We start from the raw sequence: 18371 nt of genomic DNA, 5'->3' as shown, positions 1-18371 counted from the left end.
TTGACGAAGTAGGCTCTTTCTGGAAGTTGTTCTGTACTTGAGACTCTTACTAACAGTCTAGCAGGCTTGCATTTAGGAGACTTTTTTTTAATTCCTGTCAGCCAACCTCCTTGGCGCCCCTTGGGTTTGCATCCTCAAAAGTCTTATTACTTTGCCACAACTGCAAATGTTCATGTGTAAAGAGGATAACATTTAACTCTCTCATGAAACATTGGATTTCCACATGAAGCAGTCATCACAGCTTATTAAAGATGGTTTGTTAAGCTTCCATGCACTGGTCTTTCCATCTTTGCTTTCTTCATCAGAGGTGTATAACAAGGGTAAGCAGTTGCACCACTTTGAGTGTACACTGGCAGCCCTGATTTTCCTTTGTGAGAATGCTGGATATCCACAGATCAAGACAATTGTTTTTCATGTGCTTTAAACAGAAAAAGGAAATTCATTAAATAAACAGACATTAATTTAGTTTGCTAATTCTTTTCTGTTCTCAAGAACTATGTTGAATTCTTTCTAAAGCAGTGAAAGAAAATTAAGCTGTAGATGTAGCTGTCTGCAATGCTTAGCTACAGAATGTGCCCATGTCTGACATTTATGCTACAACTTGTTTGTTTTCAGTGTGTATTTTATGAAGTTTTGTAGTCTGGTTTTATATTCTTGAAGCAGAGACTCCTTAAATCTGGTTATCCTGAATGGTAGGCTGTTTAAGGAATTGCTTTTATCAGCTGATCTAGCATTTTGTGTGAGTTGTAGGATGGCTGGCCGAACCATGTTGAGTGAATTAGACTAGTTTAAATGTACTGTTGTTGAATGTAGATAATACTTTATAAATAACAGAAGACTTTGCTACAAAGGATTGTTCCCCATCACAAGTGCACACCCCCTCTTTCTCTTTACATAAAGTTAGAAATACCACAGCTTTTTGAGAATAACGACTTTAGAGCTGCAACAATCTTTTACTTTTTTTTTCTCCTCCCACCTGTCTGCAGACCCACTGCCCACTTCTTCACCAACTGACCTCCTTGCTCCAGTTCACCCGGGCAACAACCTACCAAAAGGGGTCATCATTTAGGTAGTCATCAGGATGTTTTTCCTTATGTGGCCCTAACCCTGTAGTGCATACCCAGTGTCGCAGATGGGGTTTGGTGTTCAACAGGCATCAGCAGGAGATTACGTTATTTGTGGAAGCGAGATACAATTTCTCAGGGCAAACCTTCCCCCACTTGGAAACAAGTGCCATAGTTGTGCCCTTCAATGACCTTACAAAAGGAGGAATGGGCTGATAAAAGTTACTTCTGTTCTCCTCCACAGCTGTAACAGGCACCATGCCACTTGCTGAACTCGGGTCAACTGGATCATAGTTAGGGCTTTATGTCAGTAAGCATAAAACTATAGGACTAATGCTATTGACTTCCTGTAATTCTGTCTCAAGGGTTAGTAGGACCAAGTTTCTTACCAGTTAAGATGGTACATACGAGTACTCACCATATTTCTAGATCTGTAGTAGGAGCTCCTGATATATGAGTCTTTTTTATCCAGCTCCATACTCTGGGAGTATAACTGCACATTTTTGACTTAGTACTGTTGTGCACAATTTTTTTTAATGGAATAAATCTTACTGAAACTTTTGTTTCATTTGATTAAAGTTTCCTTATATTATTGGGTGAGGAAAGAAGAATATATGCAGGTCAGCATACCCCTTATTCACAAGCAAAGCATTGTCATGGTCCAAGGAGACTTGCTAACATTAGTACTGAGATATTTAACTAAGTGCAGAATTTGTAGAGGAGACAGTGACCTTGGTTAAGTCCTTCTTCAGGAGTCCATCTTAAAGATTTGTTAATTTTGTAAGGGCTCATATTGTATGCTGTATATTAATAAGCATTCATATTTGGCTGTCAGCCTTAATATGATGCCATGGAATGTAATCTTGATATTTTTAAATAATCTGCTCTACATTTATTTGCAGGTGAGGTAGAATCAAAAACTGACCTTCAGAAGAATGATCGAATTGCTGACAGTCATTAGTGGTAAGTAGATTCTTAGTCTTGCTACCAAATGTAGGTTGGAGTCTTTGATCAGACTTTCTGAGAGACTAGACTACATAATTTCACTTCATTTACAAGAGCTGCCAAATAATCTATCATTGTCAAACAGTGTTAAAATAATTTTAAAGTAGGTAAAAGAATAAGTTGAATCAAGAATGTGAGTTTCTTTTGTATTACATTGGATATCAAGTTGATGATCTTAGTGTTTCACTGTTGAAGTCATCATGTTTGGGTTGTCTGCCTGCAGGTAGCCCTCAGCCAGCCTGAATACCAGAGTCTTGGGATTTCTGCGTCGGACGCAGACGCTTCTTCCATGACGTCAGGTCGTCAGGGGAATAAAACATGCGGCCAACGCTATTACATCAGTCTTTCTCGCCGTGCGGTGCCCGAAGCAGAAGCAGTTCGCAAGTGCTAGTCAGCCGACTCCTGAAATTTTCGTTTTTCGAGTTTCAGACCTGAAGCTTTCTAAAAGATAAGTACCCCGTTGGGGATCCTTTTTTCTTGCTCTAACCGATGTCAGAAAACATTAATAATTGTCTTGCCTGTGGAAAGCAAGTACCTCACAGAGATTTTCATTCTTACTGCATAACCTGTTTAGGCCCAGACCATGACGTCCCCCGCTGTCAGTTTTGTGCCTTGTTCAACGCCCGAACTGTTCGTCGCCAGGCTATTTTTGTAGCTAAATTCTTTCGCTCTCGATCTCCGTACTCCAAAATGTCTCCATTAAGTCTTCCGACTACCGATCTTCTGAAGAAAACAAAAGGATAAAGACAGAGACAGACCACATAGGTCCAAGGCTGCCAATGATGCTACCGTTAAGCTAGTCGCCAGTCTGCCGGTACTCAGTGAGGCGCTTTTGCAGCCCCTGATGCCCACTTCTACAGATTCGCAGGTTTCTACTGAGACCCATTCGGAGTCCGGTATGCCACGAGATGCTTCTTCAACTATGGAACCTGCGGATGTCTCTACCTTGGATGAGTCCGGAGCCGCTGTGCAGGCACCGGCTTCTGAGGGTGTTTTCAGGCCTTCTGATCTTCATATTAAACCGACGTCCTTTCAAACCAAAAATACTGAATTTCTAAGGCCTAAAGTTCGCACTACACCTAGGAAACCGACAACTAAAGCACATTCTAAGGCCCACATGCCACAAAAACAAATGATTAGAATGGCTGAGGACCTCATTACTTTAATTAGGGGAAGTCAGCCGTCCCCCTCAAGAAGACCCAGAACTGGTTTTCCTTCTGATTCTTCTGATCAGGAATCTGATTACTCTGATCCTTCTGATTTCCAAGATATATACCCTTATCACCTATGAGGATTCTGATGCAGAGGATTCCATTCCTTCTGCTTCCCCTCCAGAGGATTTTTCCTTTGGTGAAACCCTGCACACCCTTGGAGAACATTTCCGCTGGGAGAGCCAGGACTACTCCCAGTCCAAAAAGAGACTCAATGAATTTTTAAGCTTGCCTCAGCACAGGCCTCTGACTATCCCTCCTGTTCTGGAAATTGTAGCTGATGTGTTCCTGGAATCCATCCTTACCCCTGATACCTTGCCTCCAGCTCCCAGGAAACCTGACAGGTACTATAGAGTGCTTGACTCCCACAAATTCCTTTTTAGGAATCCTACTGCGGATCCAGAGACCATTTCCCAGGGACCTGAAGGCATTAAGGCTACAACTGCCAAAAATCCTATCCCTTCGGACAGGGATTCCAGGGCATTAGATAGATTGGGGGGGGGTATACACCTCTGCTACGCTTGCCATTAGGGCTTTAAATTGCCAGTTTCATATGTTAAAGTATCAGCAGCATATTATGGAGCTAATTAAACAAAAAACGTTGTTGATTCCTGATTGTGCAGAACACAAAAATTTACAAGAGTTAATGCATTCTGCTAACCAAGTGGGTAAACATACTTTGCAATAGTTGAAACAAAAAACGACTATTAATAAAATGAAAGCAGCGGATATAGTCCAACAACACGAAACCAGAATTTTAAAATTAGATTTTACTGATTTCAAACTTTTCGTCAATATAAAACAAACATATATACATTTAGCGCTTTCGTCAATAATCAGACTTCTTCAGAATGACATTATGCTGCCTGTAAGCAACTTAAATACAATGATCTTAATTAAAAATTACAACATTTCCTTGTTGAACCCCATATTACAGGAAATACTTCATATAAAATGGACATATGTACCAAAATTTTACATATTTAAATGTATGTAACTCTTCAATAATAATCTAAATATAAAAAAATATTATTAATAACCAAATACATATAATAACCTGTTCACATTCTTAAAGAATTAAATGTTACATAACTGTTTTAATTTTAGAAAAGGTAGTATAGACATCTTCTCATTAAGACTGGGAGGAGAGTGTGCATTTACTTTGCAATGTGGGTTTGATGCTTTAGAAGCATCTTGCAGGGCTGCTGTCACTGGGTCTGTTCTTAGAAGACATGCTTGGCTTAAGGAACAAAACTTGCCAGATCATGTCAAAAAAATTACTGGATGCACCATTAAATCAAGAGCGTCTATTTGGTATTAAAGCAGAAGAAGTCCTCAAAAGAGTGGAGGAGAAAGCTAAATCTATGCAAACTGTTAAGGATTTCTTACAAGTACAGCCACCTAGATTCAGTTGGCATTGGCCTTAAAACTGGTCTTTTCCAGTCCCTTCCAGGCCTTCTCAGTCCAAACCCAGGGGCAGCAGTCCACCAAGACTTAAGTAGTAAGCCTCCATCCTTTGGTAAAATTGCACAGTGACATATCCTTAACTCTTCCATGCCTTGCCCAAGTACTTGCACCTTTAAGAGGAAAACTTGCACTGCATGCCAGAAATTGGCAATACATTACCCAAGACAAATGGGTCTTAAACATCGTTTCCCAGGGATACAGATTCCAGTTCCACTCACTCCCATCCATAAGTGGATGGCCATACCTCCCACCAAACCAGTGGGCAGAGGCCCAAAAGCAAGTACTTTCTCTTCTCAGTATCAAGGCTATTCAACCTGTCCCAGCAGAACAAAGGGGACAAGGTTTTTACTCCAGACTGTTTCTGGTCCCCAGAAAAGAAAACTCTTGGCGTCCTATCCTGGATCAGTCTATTCTCAACACCTTTTGGTGGTTCCAAAATTCAAAATGTTAACTCTCCCAACAGCTGCTTCCTATGCTAGCCAAGAACTCCTGGCTAGCAACCCTAGATTTAAAAGAAGCTTATCTGCACATTCCCATAAGGGAATCTTGCAGGAAATGCCTACGCTTCAGAGCAAGCTATATGCACTATCAGTTCTCTGCACTTCCCTTTGGCTTATCTGCTACTGTGCCCAAGGTATTCACAAAGTGCCTAGCTCCAGCCATTGCATATTGCAGGCAGAGAGGAATTCAAATTTACCCATACTTGGACAATTACCTGATTCAAGCGGACAGTCAGGAATTGCTACTTCAGCACCTGGCATTTGTAGAGAGACTTCTCACTTCACTGGGGTACACCATCAACGAAAAGAAATTACAAATGGTACCCAGCCAACAGATTATATTCCTGGGAGCAAGCTTGAACACAACTCCCCAGAGGGCATTCCTCACTCCAGAGAAACAAATTTATTTGACAAACTATTTCAATCTACTGGCCACCAAAACCCGGCTATCTACAAGAAAAATACTGCAAGCCCTAGGGTTCATGGCCTTTTGCATTCTTCTAATTCCATATACAAGACTGCATATGAGGAAACTTCAGTGGTACCTAAAAAGTCTCTGGTGTCAACATTCTCAGGACCAGGAAACTATAAGTCCTATCATTCCTTGCCTAAGGACAGAGTTCCTTTGGTGGGCAGAGGCCTGCAACCACAACAAGGGACTCCCTTTCATTCTACCCCCTGCCGCTCAAACCCTAACAGCAGACGCATCAAATTATGCATGGGGGGCTCACATGGCAGGGCTGTGCATTCAGGGCAAATGGAACCCAAAGCAAATGCACCTGCATATCAATCAAAAAGAAATGTTAGCTGTGCAGAATGCTCTGACAGCCTTCAAGGGCCTTATACTTCTAGGACAACTATTGGTAAAGACAGACAACACCACAGTTAAGTGGTACATAAACAAGCAGGGGGGCCCCATTATTACCCACTCTGCAGACTAGCCATGGCTCTGTGGAACACAACCTTGAGCAACCAAGTGCACTTAAGCTCAGTTCCTGCCTGGTAAACTAAATTCACTGGTAGATGACTTAAGCAGAAATCTCATGGATCCACACTAGTGGAAACTGGAACCCAAATTATTCAAGCTTTTGAGGAACAGGTGGGGGACACCAGAGGTGGACCTTTTTGCTTCCCCTCAGAACTATCAATTGAGCAAATATTGCACCAGAACTCCCCACAGCCAAGCTTGGAAAGTGGATGCCGTGTCCTTCAGCTGGGAAAGCCTCTCAGTCTATGCCTTTTCCCCTCTGCCACTCCTCTCGAAGGTTCTACTAAAAATCAAACAGGATAAGCCAAGGACAATTCTGATTGCGCCAGACTGGCCATGCCAGCACTGGTACCCTCTTTTGTGCAGTGCTACAACCATGGCATGCCTCAGACTCCTTCCCTGCTGTCCCAGCAGGCAGGCCAGATTCTGCACCCTCAGCTACAGAATCTGAACCTTGCAGCCTGACTAATCCCCTGAATTCAACACCAGCAAACCTCAGTAAGCAGGTGCTGGATGTCATTCTTGAGGCAAGGAGGCCTAGTACTAGAAAATCCTGTTCGGAAAAATGGAAAAGATACTGTTCCTGGAGCTAGTCTTACCTCATAAAGCCAAAAACACAGCTTCCATGGGTCCGGACAACATCCCAGGCTGCGTTTTACATGAACTTCAGAACGAACTGGCTCCCCACTTAAGCAACATGTTCAATAATAGCCTCACATCAGGCTTTGTGCCCACTGAATGGCACACAGCAACAGTTATCCCACTCAAAGGGGGAGCCACCACTGATCCCGGGAACTATCGACCTATTAGCCTGACGAGCCTGGTCTGCAAGGCCATGGAACGTATCATCATGGAACTCCTAAACAAAGACATTGGTAACCTTCAAACTCTACATCCCACCCAGTTCGGGTTTGTGAAAGGCAGATCATGCCTCCTGAACCTGATCGACTTCTTTGAGGCAGTCACCAAAGCCGTGGATGAGGGTAAGGTGGTTCACACAGCCTATCTTGACCTTGCCAAGGCTTTCAACACCATACTCCATTCTGGAATTATAGCTAAACTCACTAAACTAGGTATAAATCCCTATGTCACAAGATGGGTTGCCAACTGACTCACTGACAGAACCCACACTGTAAAAGTTGCAGACTCCAAATCTGACCTCAAAGCAGTGACAAGTGGAGTACCACAAGGTTCTGTCCTGGGACCTCTCCTGTTTGGTATCTACTTCTCTGAAGTACAGGCTAATACAGAAGGCCTCTGGCTAATGAAGTTCGCAGGAGCCATAGACAAGTCCCCAAATGATGTGGACATCCTTCAGAATGGCCTCACTGAGACAGATGCCTGGTGTCAGAGCCATGGCCTCAAGCTCAATGCCAAAAAGTGCAGTGTCATCCCCTTTGGTAAAAACTCTGTACCCATGAACTACCACATAGGCAGAAATCTACTTAAACACCGAATGCGTGATGAGACCTTGGGACCCAGGTGGGCAGTAGTCTCTCCTTTGATAGCCACATCGCCACAGTAGTCAGGAAGTCCTTCTACGTGGCACACCTCATCATAAAAGGGTTCTCATCCAGGAAAAAAGAGGTCATTGTTCCCCTCTTCTTGTCACTCATTAGACCCATTATAGAGTACAATGCCTCTTTTGGAATGTACCTCACAAGACATCTGTAGTGGTTGGAAAGGCCACAGAAGTACCTCACAAAGAGGATTACTGGCCTCAAACAAGTGCCCTACACTGACCACCTCAAAAAACTCCAGCTTTACTCTGTAGCATATCACCTACTCCGAGGTGATCTCTGCCTAACATATAAAGCTATGTCAAACCCAGAGCTGCTGGACATGCTACACCTAAAGAAATCCCAATCCCTCTGAGCTACATGCTCTAGGGACTTAAACCTTGCCACCACAATAAACAGGACATGCTGGAGGGATAGATTCCTGTCCCAGAGATTTCTTATACTCCGGAACAAGCTACCCATCTATGTCAAGCAAAGTTCTTCATTAGCACTCTTCAAGAAAAATCTTGATGAGTGGATGGGAAATAGGAAATACACCCCGGGGATCACTTCTGTGTGTCTGCTTGACAGTGGCACAGGAAAATAACTTTCTTGGGTGGCGTAAGCTATGGAATCTTGCTGGCTAGGCTTGCATAGGCCCTTGGGCCGATAGGTTCATAGGTAGGTACTAGGCTATGTACTAGATTACTTAACAGAAATGCTCCACAAAGGCCTATCCTTCTCTTCAATTAAGATCCATGCCTTTGCCATCTCAGCTGATTATAATACTGAGCTTACCCCTCTTTTCTCATCTTCTGGTAAAACTGTTCCTGAGAGGAACAAAAATTTAAGACCCCCCAGGAGAGCTCCCACTCCAGCCTGGGACCTTAACTTTGTATTAGAAAAGCTCACACTTCTGCCCTTTGAACCTGCGGCCTCAGCAGAGTTAAAATTTATCTCACGGAAAACAGCTTTACTTCTAGCCATCACTTCAGCAAGAAGACTGTCTGAATTGCAGTCCCTTATGACAATGGAACCCTTCATTATCTTCCATGCAGACAAGGTTTCCCTCAGGACTAACCCATCCTTTATGCCCAAGGTGGTGTCTAGTGTGGCTTTAAACCAGTCCATTCATTTGCCGACCTTTTTTCCTAATCCTCAGAATAAAGGGGAAAGGATCCAGCATTCCCTGGACGTGCACAGGCAGCTTAGTTTCTATCTGGACAGGACTAAACCTCTCAGAAAATCTGACCAGCTTGTTAGTCAGCTTTGCTGCAGGGGCAGAGGGCAAGGCAATTTCAAAGCAAACCATTTCTAAATGGATAGCACACTGCATCCATTTCTGCTACAAGCACAATGGGAAACCTACCCCACACGGGATCAGAACTCCTTCCACTAGGCCTACATCTACCTCTACAGCATTTCTCAGGTGAGTCCCTACCAGGGACATCCTGGAAGCTGCAAGCTGGATCTCTGTACACACTTTCACCAAGCACTACCACTTGCCTATATTTTCTAAATCCAGAGCTAGATTTGCCACAGCAGTCTTACAGGGCCTGATTGCCAGCCTTAATGCTTCATAACTACCTCCACCCTTCCTAAGCTTTGGTAATCAACCCAAATGTGATGACTGCAACAGTGAAACACGAAGAACATAGTACAGTTGTGTACACTTACCATAAATGTAGATGTTCAAGTGTATTCACTGTTGCATTCCTGGTTACTCTCCCTTCACCCCCCTGACTTCTCTTGGTTTCTTTCCTATCTTTTTTGTCTGGCATATCTTATGTCACTGTATTTGTTTTTTTGCTGGGGGTATTACATACCATATAATTGCTTTCTATTTTGGGGGCACCTGACATCTGGGGCAAGAAAAACTGATGTAATGGCGTCGGCTGCATGTTTTATACCACTGACGTCATGGAAGAAGCGACAGCATCCGATGCAGAAATCCCAATACTCTGGTATTCAGGCCGGCTGAGGGCTACCTGCAGGCAGATAACCCAAATGTGATGACTGCAACAGTGAATACACTCTAACATCTACATTTATGGTAAGTGTACACAACTGTACTTTATATGCCCTAAGCCATCTCTGTGGCATAGAGGAATAAAACCCTATGCCCTACCCAACCTTGGTTCGATAAGCAGCTTGGATAGGTGAAGTGTTGGTAGGGAGGGAGGGGAAGGATAGGAGTGCCCATCCCATGGGGGGTTATTCCTCTAGACAGTTCCTGTGGGGAGATGTCTACAGAAGGGAGTAGTCCTCTGATATAATGGACAGATGTGTGGGGTCTGGGATGAGGGTAGATCTTTACAAACCCACCATGGCAGCAAGGATTATGTGAGGTCCTGAGACCCTAGTGGTCCTGGTGGAATAAGTCCAGGGGAGATTTGGATGGATATTTAAACCTAATGTAGGGCTTCCAGGACAAGCTGCTGGTTGGGTGTATATGAGGGGGGGAGTTGTTATAATCCCTGCAATGAGTCATGGTTGTTGTGTTAGTAGCGTAAGTAGTAGGTGTTCTTTAAGTTTTAATGGCAATTTTATTTTATGTTGTACAAGTTAGTTGTAATCACTTACCCCAAAAACTATATTTATCTTAATGACATATTTCTTTTTATACATCTTGAAGTAGTTTTGTTATACTGCTGATTATTGACACTGTATAACATTGTATTGCTACTTAATGCCTTGTAATAATCCTGTAACATTGCTGTTTAATGCTAATTTACAATGAAAATTGTTTACTATGTTGTAGCTTTTCTCTCCGGGCCTCTGCTGAAAAAGGGCTCTTCAGCTCAATCAGACAATCCCAGTCAACTAATGTAAAATAAATAAATAAATAAAAGGTTATAGCTCAATAGGCAGCCCTTTCCTCCATATTGCTTTTTCTCTTGTGGCTTTCATTTTTTATTTCCCTGTACTAAACATTGTTTTCCTTCTAATTAGTGCTTTATTCCTAGTAATAGGTGTTGCCCATATCTGGCAGAAGACCTGATCCCACAATTTCATTGCTAGCAGAAACCTGTTCAGGAAAAGTACAGACAGTCTCACATCTGTAACAGTTATCACAGTAGTCAGTTTGCACAACTTGTGACTTTATTGTTTTTTCACACCATTGTAGGTTCATTACCTACCACTTGTAACGGTTTACTGCTGTTGCCAGCGCTCATTTCGAGAACGTTGATCTTTTGTCAGTAAGCCTTTTGTAATGTGTGACAGCTGCATTTTCATAGGTGTCTACTAGGCTAGCAACCACTAGGGCCTTCATAAGCCTAGCCATGCAAATCAGATATGTACCCAAAAGTTGTATGTTTTAGACATTTATATAGTGATGATCATTTGTTATAACATAATTTACTGACTGCCTCTGTCCATCACATACATAGGCTTCAGACCAGGGGTGAATTTTTGATTTCCCATCCAATGGTTTAACTTACTGTTAAATAGGGTTAGGGAAGGACGATGCTTCACATGGATGGGGAAGCCTGTTCCAGAGAATGTGATTTCTCTGATACTTGTCTATCTCTCCAGCATGTCCTCTTTGTGTCAGGCAAAATTTAGGTTTATAGATCTAGTAATTGTGATGCTGTTTGTTTTGTGAATGTACCGAAGGTTCATCAGAGCAGGGTCCAGGGATGTCTTGTAAGCCAGGCATAGATCACCTCTCATTAGTCTGTAAGAGACCAAGTATAGGGATAGAGCTTTGATGCGATCCGCATAAGACATTGTGTTTATGCCCTGTATCCTTTTTGTAAGGAACCTTTGTGGACTTTTTAGTTGCTGCATGTGTCTGGTCAAGTACATACCAAAGGGGACTCTTAAGAGTGTTACAGTGACTTCCCTGGACCTAAATGCCATGCCATTACTTAAAAGTTGAGCAACATAGAAGGATACAAATCCTGTTTTGAGATTATAGCCAAGTAGTAATTTCTGGAAGAATTCCAAAATATATTTCTCAAAGAAGCCATAATGCATCCTCTTTCTTTGAAAATAATTCAATTCTTCCTCCTCTTTATTCTGAAGGGTGAAGAGAAATGCCATCCTATTCTGGACTTTGCCAACTTCAGTAGGCAAACCAACTGTTACTCTACCAGAGTGTGACCCTGTAGATAGCATCCTTGCATATGTAGGGCTTGGATGATATCACTTGACATGACGTGGATCGTTCTTAGCAGATCCTCGTGTAGGAGCTTCACTGAAATTCCTTCAGTCTACTTTGGGGCAGTACTATCTTCAGTAGAGGGTTTTGGACCATTTATGCTCTTGGTGGTTGCCAGGTTCCTGTCAATAATGGCAATGACCTTGCAGGAGAACGTTGTTCTGGTATTCTCTATCTTCATTAAAGACAAGCACACCTCCAGACTGGTTTCCCAGCATGATGCAGTAGACCAGGTGCAACTGACAATTGGCAAGACACCCATCTAAGTTATAGACAGCTATAGACCGTCATGCATTACTCAGGATACCCACTCCTGCTACCTGGATCTACTTGACTCCATCAGGGTACCCTTTAACACCCTGGTCCTTGGTGACATCGACTACCCCACCATAGACTGGGTGAATTGCTCCTGTACTAATGCACTCACCCAATGATTCCTTGACGCAGGATACCCACTCCTCCTACCTGGATCTACTTGACTCCATCAGGGTACCCCTTAACACCCTGATCCTTTGTGACATCAACTACCCCACCATAGACTGGGTGAATTGCTCCTGTACTAATGCACTCACCCAATGATTCCTTGATGACTTCAGTTCTAATATACTAGACCAGCTCGTCTCATCCCCCACAAGGGGAGATAACATTCTGGACTTGGTTCTCACCAACATGGGTGGGCCACTGCACCACCCCCATAGAAAGTTCTTCCCCGGTGAGATTAGACCATTGGTCTGTCTCTTTCGAAGTGTCTACCCCCCCCCCCCCAAGCTGTAATCAGGCAAAAAAACTTCTCAAAAGCTGACTGCAACCTCCTAAAGGAGGATATCAGTAGCTTCACCCCCCCAAGAGGATGCAGGCAACTTTGTTGAACAGTACGCCAATGCAGGCAGCTGTACAACTGCATGGACTCAGCCATAACCAACAGAACTAAAACCTGTTCTTCAAGGAAACAGAAACCCATCTGGTGGACATCCTCTATCAACAGGCTTTACAACAAAAGGAAGAAACTGTTTTTCAACAAAAATTCCCAATTGGAACAACTCCCTCCTTAGCTTCAACAAGCAAATTAGATCACTAGTGAAAAGCTCCAAAGCCAGTTGTGAATCAGAACTAGCCTCCAAAACAAAGAGAAACCACAAAGCCTTCTTCAGTTACGTTAGGAACATCCATGGCAAAGACCCGGTTTGTCCCAAATTAGTTCTTAACAGTACCACTTAACACTGATCCTGTTGACTTAGACAACTTGCTATCAGATAGTCACCCCCCTGTCCCCCACCAAAGGCCCATTTGACATCCCCAATACTTGGTCCCACTCTTCATATCTCCATAGGTCAAGTGTTAAAGGCCCTTTCCAAGACAAAGAACACAGCTTCCATGGGACCTGGTAGTATCCCAGGCTGTATTCTGCATCATCTCTAGCAAGAACTAGCTTTGCCCTTGAGCATCCTTTTCAACCACAGCCTAAGTACAGGCTTCATTACAGCAGAGTGGAGAACTGCCATTGTTATCCCCTTGTACAAAGGTGGTGCCACTGCTGACCCTGGAAACTGTCATCACCCCCCCCCCCTTTTTTCTCCCATTTACTGTAACAAATGTATACATTTTTCCAAAGCTTTGCATTTATTTTATATTTTTATATTTTATTTGTTTTGTACATCACATTTCTTATATTTTATTCTCCTGTTTATTGTAACAAATATATACAGTTTCCCAAAGCTTTACATTTATTTTATAGTCTACTTCCCTGATGCTCTACTAAATCTGGTCTTGAATTCACACAGATAAACAGACCTTTAGGTACTGATCTGGGCTAGCTGTGTGATTATTTTTCTCTTCTCACAGCTTTCTCCAAGTCCTGGTCCATAGCCTCCCCCCTTTTTCTTGTTCTCCTAACATAATTCTAGTTTAAGTTTCCTAGCCCACAAACTCAAAGTCCATTCGACTTACAACACTTAATACACAAAGCCTAAAAATCAGTATCCCTAACCTCCATGCCTGGCTCTCCTATAACCACCCCAACATTACCGCCGTTTCTGAAAGCGTATATAAAAAGATAGTGAAATCCTACCACCAGGTTTCCAGATCATTCGGCACAACAGAGCCCACAAAAAAGGAGGTGGAGTAGCAATAATCTACCCCACCTCCCATACCATAACTCCCTACTCTAATAAAATACCAACCTTGCCAACACTGAAATTATAATAGGTTTAATAAAAATAAACACCCACAAGTCCATATGTATCACTGCCCTCTATATTCCCCCTGGTGATAATATCAAAACTTTTGAAAACATCCTGTCCTGGTTCTCCTCCAATATAAAAAATGAAACCTATATACTCTGTGATACCAACATCAACTGGAATACAATTAACTTTGAAGTCCTGTCCCACACTATCAACCTGTACAACTTCTCCCAACTAATACAATCTCCAACCAGACCAAATAAAGATGGTACCTCTGGTGCCATCATTGATTGGATCCTAACAACTCACCCAACCTTATCACCAAAGCGGGAACATTACCTGATCCTCTCAGCGATCACTTACCAGCCTCCGCCGACCATCTTCCATCTCCACTGCATAAACACCACTGCTACCCAAACCCACAACCTCTCCTCTTTCAACCCACTAACTTTCTCAGAATGCTTAAAGCATACTGACTGGTCCCCTCTAAAAACCCTTCCTTTAGATGATGCCGTTTCCTACTTTAACCACTCATTCCTAACCCTTCTTAATCAGCAACCCTTCCTCAAACGATCTGCAGACAGCATTGCCTATCCCATCTCTATTCTTATAAATAGATCCATACAAAAATCATACGTCCCTTCTATCTGGTGCCATGCTTACATCATCCCCCTCCACAAAGATGGCAGAAATACTGATACCACCAACTTCAGGCCTATTGCCATCCTTTCCCTTCTTTCTAAAATACTAGAGAAAACAATACAAGCACAACTCATGGCACACCTAACACTAAATCTCCTCTCCCCTACCCAACACGGCTTCCGCTCTGGCCACAGCACCATGACTGCCCTTCTTTCCTTTCTTGAAACCATAAACCTTGAACGTGACTCAGGCAAGTTTGTATCCATAGTATTTCTAGAGCTGTCAAAGGCCTTTGATACCATCTCACACACCCTACTTATATCCCAACTCTCGACCCTACACCTCTCTCCCACCACCATCGCCTGGTTTTCCAGCTACTTGTCCAACTGTCAACAAGCTGTCCAGTAGAAAACTTCAAACTCCCCCTTCTTTCTTACACCCACAGGTGTCCCACAAAGTTCTGTTCTTGGCCCTCTTCTCTTCAACCTATTCATTAGCAACTTTCAGCAATCCATCCCAGACTCATCTATCATCCTGTATGCAGATGACTCGGCAATCATCTGCTCAGCCTTCTCCGCCTCCAAGCTCTTAGCAAAAACCCAACTAGCCTTCTCCAAAACAAAAACCTGGATGTAGTCTAACCATCTGGCACTAAATGCAAATAAAACCAAACTAATGTTTTTTCCCCTACAAAAACCCCATTGACAAATCCACATTCACCATACAGATCCAAAACAACACCCTCCTTGAAATTGTTCCCCGCACCAAGCTTCTTGGCATCATTATTGATAACGAACTAAAATTTGACACCCACATCCACTCCACAATCAAGTAAATCCAGCAAAGGTTAGGTTTCTGCTACAGGCACAACTGCTTCCTAAGCCCCTCTACCCATCATATGCTTGCATCCACCTTCCTACTCCCCTCCATTATGTATGGTGCCCCTCTTTTCACCAATCTCCATCTTGGCCTTCAGTCCAAACTTGAATCCTGCTACCACAAGTTCTCCAAATTTGCAACCAATTCAAAAAACTCATCCCACCACTGCCACTCCCTACTCACCCTCAGCTGGCTTGAACTACCCAACTACCTACAACTCACCATTGCCCACAAGCTCATCTTTAAACCTGCCAACTGCCCAGCTCTCGCTACTTCCTTAAAACCTTAAATTCCCAACCGCTCACTCAGATCCAAAAACTAAAATCTCCTTCAGGTCCACAAACCTGCACGACCACCTGGCCATCTACTGCTGTCCCACTCCTTAGCTAAACAATGGAACTCTCTCCCCACACACCTACACAACCTACCTAACCGTAAAAATTTCAAATCTCAGCTACTCTTCTCATCTTTATTCCAAATGGGAATGCCCTTGCCACGCTCCACTGAGTCATCCAACTACCTCTACTATTACTTCATCCCACCCAAAACAGTCCCTCCCCTACTAAAAGTTAATTTTCTCTCTAATATCTATTGTACTATACTCCAATTTCAAATATACTATTACCCTCTCCATGCATAATATTTTCCTAACCTACTAATGGCTAGTTACTATATATTTTGAAAAGATAAACCTACAATCGAGTTTATAACAGAAATATTCATTTTATGTAAATGTTGAAATTTCTGTATTGAATTACATCTTTTCATTTTTGTAACATTGTGACAAGCCAATTGCAAATATCACGGAGCTGATCTGTAAATGTTTAATTAGCTGTATGAACTATGTCCTTTTGTAACATATGAAATGTAACTTGTAATTATTGTGGAGCTTTTCTCCCCGGACCTCCACTGAAAATGGGCTGTTCTTGGCCCAGTGGACTTACTCAGTCACCAAACGTAAATAAATAAAAAAAAATAATTAATTAAATTAGATTACAAGTTTGATCTGTAAAGCCATAGAGCATATTATTATGGACCTCATAAACAAGGACATAGGCAATTTCCAAGCACTTGACCCCACCCAGTTCAGATTCGTCAAGGACAGATTATGCCTTTTGAACCTGGTTAACTTTTTTGAGACTGTCACCAAGGCCCTGGATGAGGGCAAGTCAGTACATACAGCTTACCTGGACTTGGCCAACGCCTTTGACACAATCCCCCACTCGGGCATCATCGAAAAGCTAACACGACTTTTGTCGTAAATCCCTATCTCATCAGATGGGTGGCCAACTGGCTCACCGATAGAACCCACAAGGTCAAAGTAGATGCTTCCACCTCTGACAGCAGACCTGTCACTAGAGGTGTTCCCCGGGGATCTGTCCTTGGGCCCCTACTGTTTGGCATCTGCTTCTCTGAGGTCCATGCAAAGACAAAAGGCCTGTGGCTAACCAAGTTTGCGGATGACTGTAAGTTGGGTGCTGTCATTGACCGTCTAAATGATGTTAACATACTACAAGTGTCTTAGAGCAACAAATGACTGGTGCCAAAGTCAAGGCCTTAAGCTAAACACAAAAAAATGTATCATCATACCATTCGGCAAAAACATGGCCCCTCCTGATTACCACATCAACGGCAACCCCCTAAGCACACAACTGTGGTGAGAGACCTGGGTACACAGGTTGACAACAATCTCACATTCAACCATCATGTAACAGCAGTGGTCAGAAAAACATTTTACTTGGTTCATCTCATAAGTAAAGGGATTGCATCCAGAAAAAAAGGAGGATATTACTTCTCTGTACTCCTTCCTCATTAGGCCAATAATTGAATACAACTCCCCGTTTGGCATGTACCTCTCCAAACACCTGCACCAGCTGGAAAGGCCCCAGAAATACCTCACAAAGAGAATCCATGGCCTCCCAACACCTGTCCTATGTGGACAGGCTCACAGTATCACTCTGCTCAGTATCATACAGATTGCTCAGAGGTGATCTCTCTTGCTTACAAGGCAATCTCAGACCCTGCCCTACTAGAGATGTTCCATATCCGCAAGTCTAACTCCTTGCGCATTACCCGATCGAAAGGCCTAAGTCTAATATGTGATGTTAACAAAACCAGAGTTGTCTCCTAGAGGATGCCCCATCTCTGGAATAGACTTCCTGCACATGTCAGAGTACGTCGCTGACCATCTTCAAGTGCAACCTTGATGAGTGGATGGGAAACCACAAGTTTGTCCCAGGGGTTCCACCTGTGTCCCTCATTGACAGGAGTGAGAGGTGCTGACTGAGGCTTCTTTTTTGGGGATAAACTTTTGGCAAGGCTTGTAAGGGCCCCAGGACCATTAGTCTAGTAACCTCCTATGATCTTATACCTCAATAGTTGGCTCCTAATAGTGCTATAAAGGGTTTGCCAGTCCCTTTCCTGGGTACTTCCATAGTGGCAGATCTTTTAGGTCACAATAAACTGGGAGAAATTATGTCTGGTTTCCTTACACAAGATTACTTTCATAGGAGCAGAACTAGAAACTTTTGATAGGGAAGTCAGCGTAGCTGTAGCTAGCCTAACTTAGTAGTGTTGCTGGAACATTTTAGGAGTGAATAGTAATTGTGATTTTGGTATGCCAGGTTAGTCTGGCTGGTGTCTGTGTGTTACAATAAAAACAGGACAAGATAGTGACACTGAAAAGTGTATTTTAATTCCTCCTTAAAAATGGTTTGTATGATATTTTAGCCAATAGTGGGAGTGCACACACATGTGCATGCACAAAT

General features: G+C 42.9%; 1 protein-coding gene across 2 annotated transcripts in view; it reads left to right on the top strand.

The window, feature by feature from the left end:
- Nucleotides 1–18371, top strand: part of RMDN3 (regulator of microtubule dynamics 3) — a 319677-nt gene that overhangs the window by 258692 nt on the left and 42614 nt on the right. For both annotated transcript variants that reach the window (XM_044074186.1, XM_044074187.1), the window contains exon 6: nt 1967–2027. In XM_044074186.1, the coding sequence (XP_043930121.1) occupies nt 1967–2025 (59 nt within the window). In that variant the 3' untranslated portion in view covers nt 2026–2027. The remainder of the gene's footprint in view (nt 1–1966; nt 2028–18371) is intronic.

The sequence above is a fragment of the Protopterus annectens genome, chromosome 6.part0, assembly GCF_019279795.1.
Source record: "Protopterus annectens isolate FY-2018-M chromosome 6.part0, PAN1.0, whole genome shotgun sequence".
Taxonomy (NCBI): domain Eukaryota; kingdom Metazoa; phylum Chordata; order Ceratodontiformes; family Protopteridae; genus Protopterus; species Protopterus annectens.
This window is presented reverse-complemented; position numbering and strand designations above follow the sequence as displayed.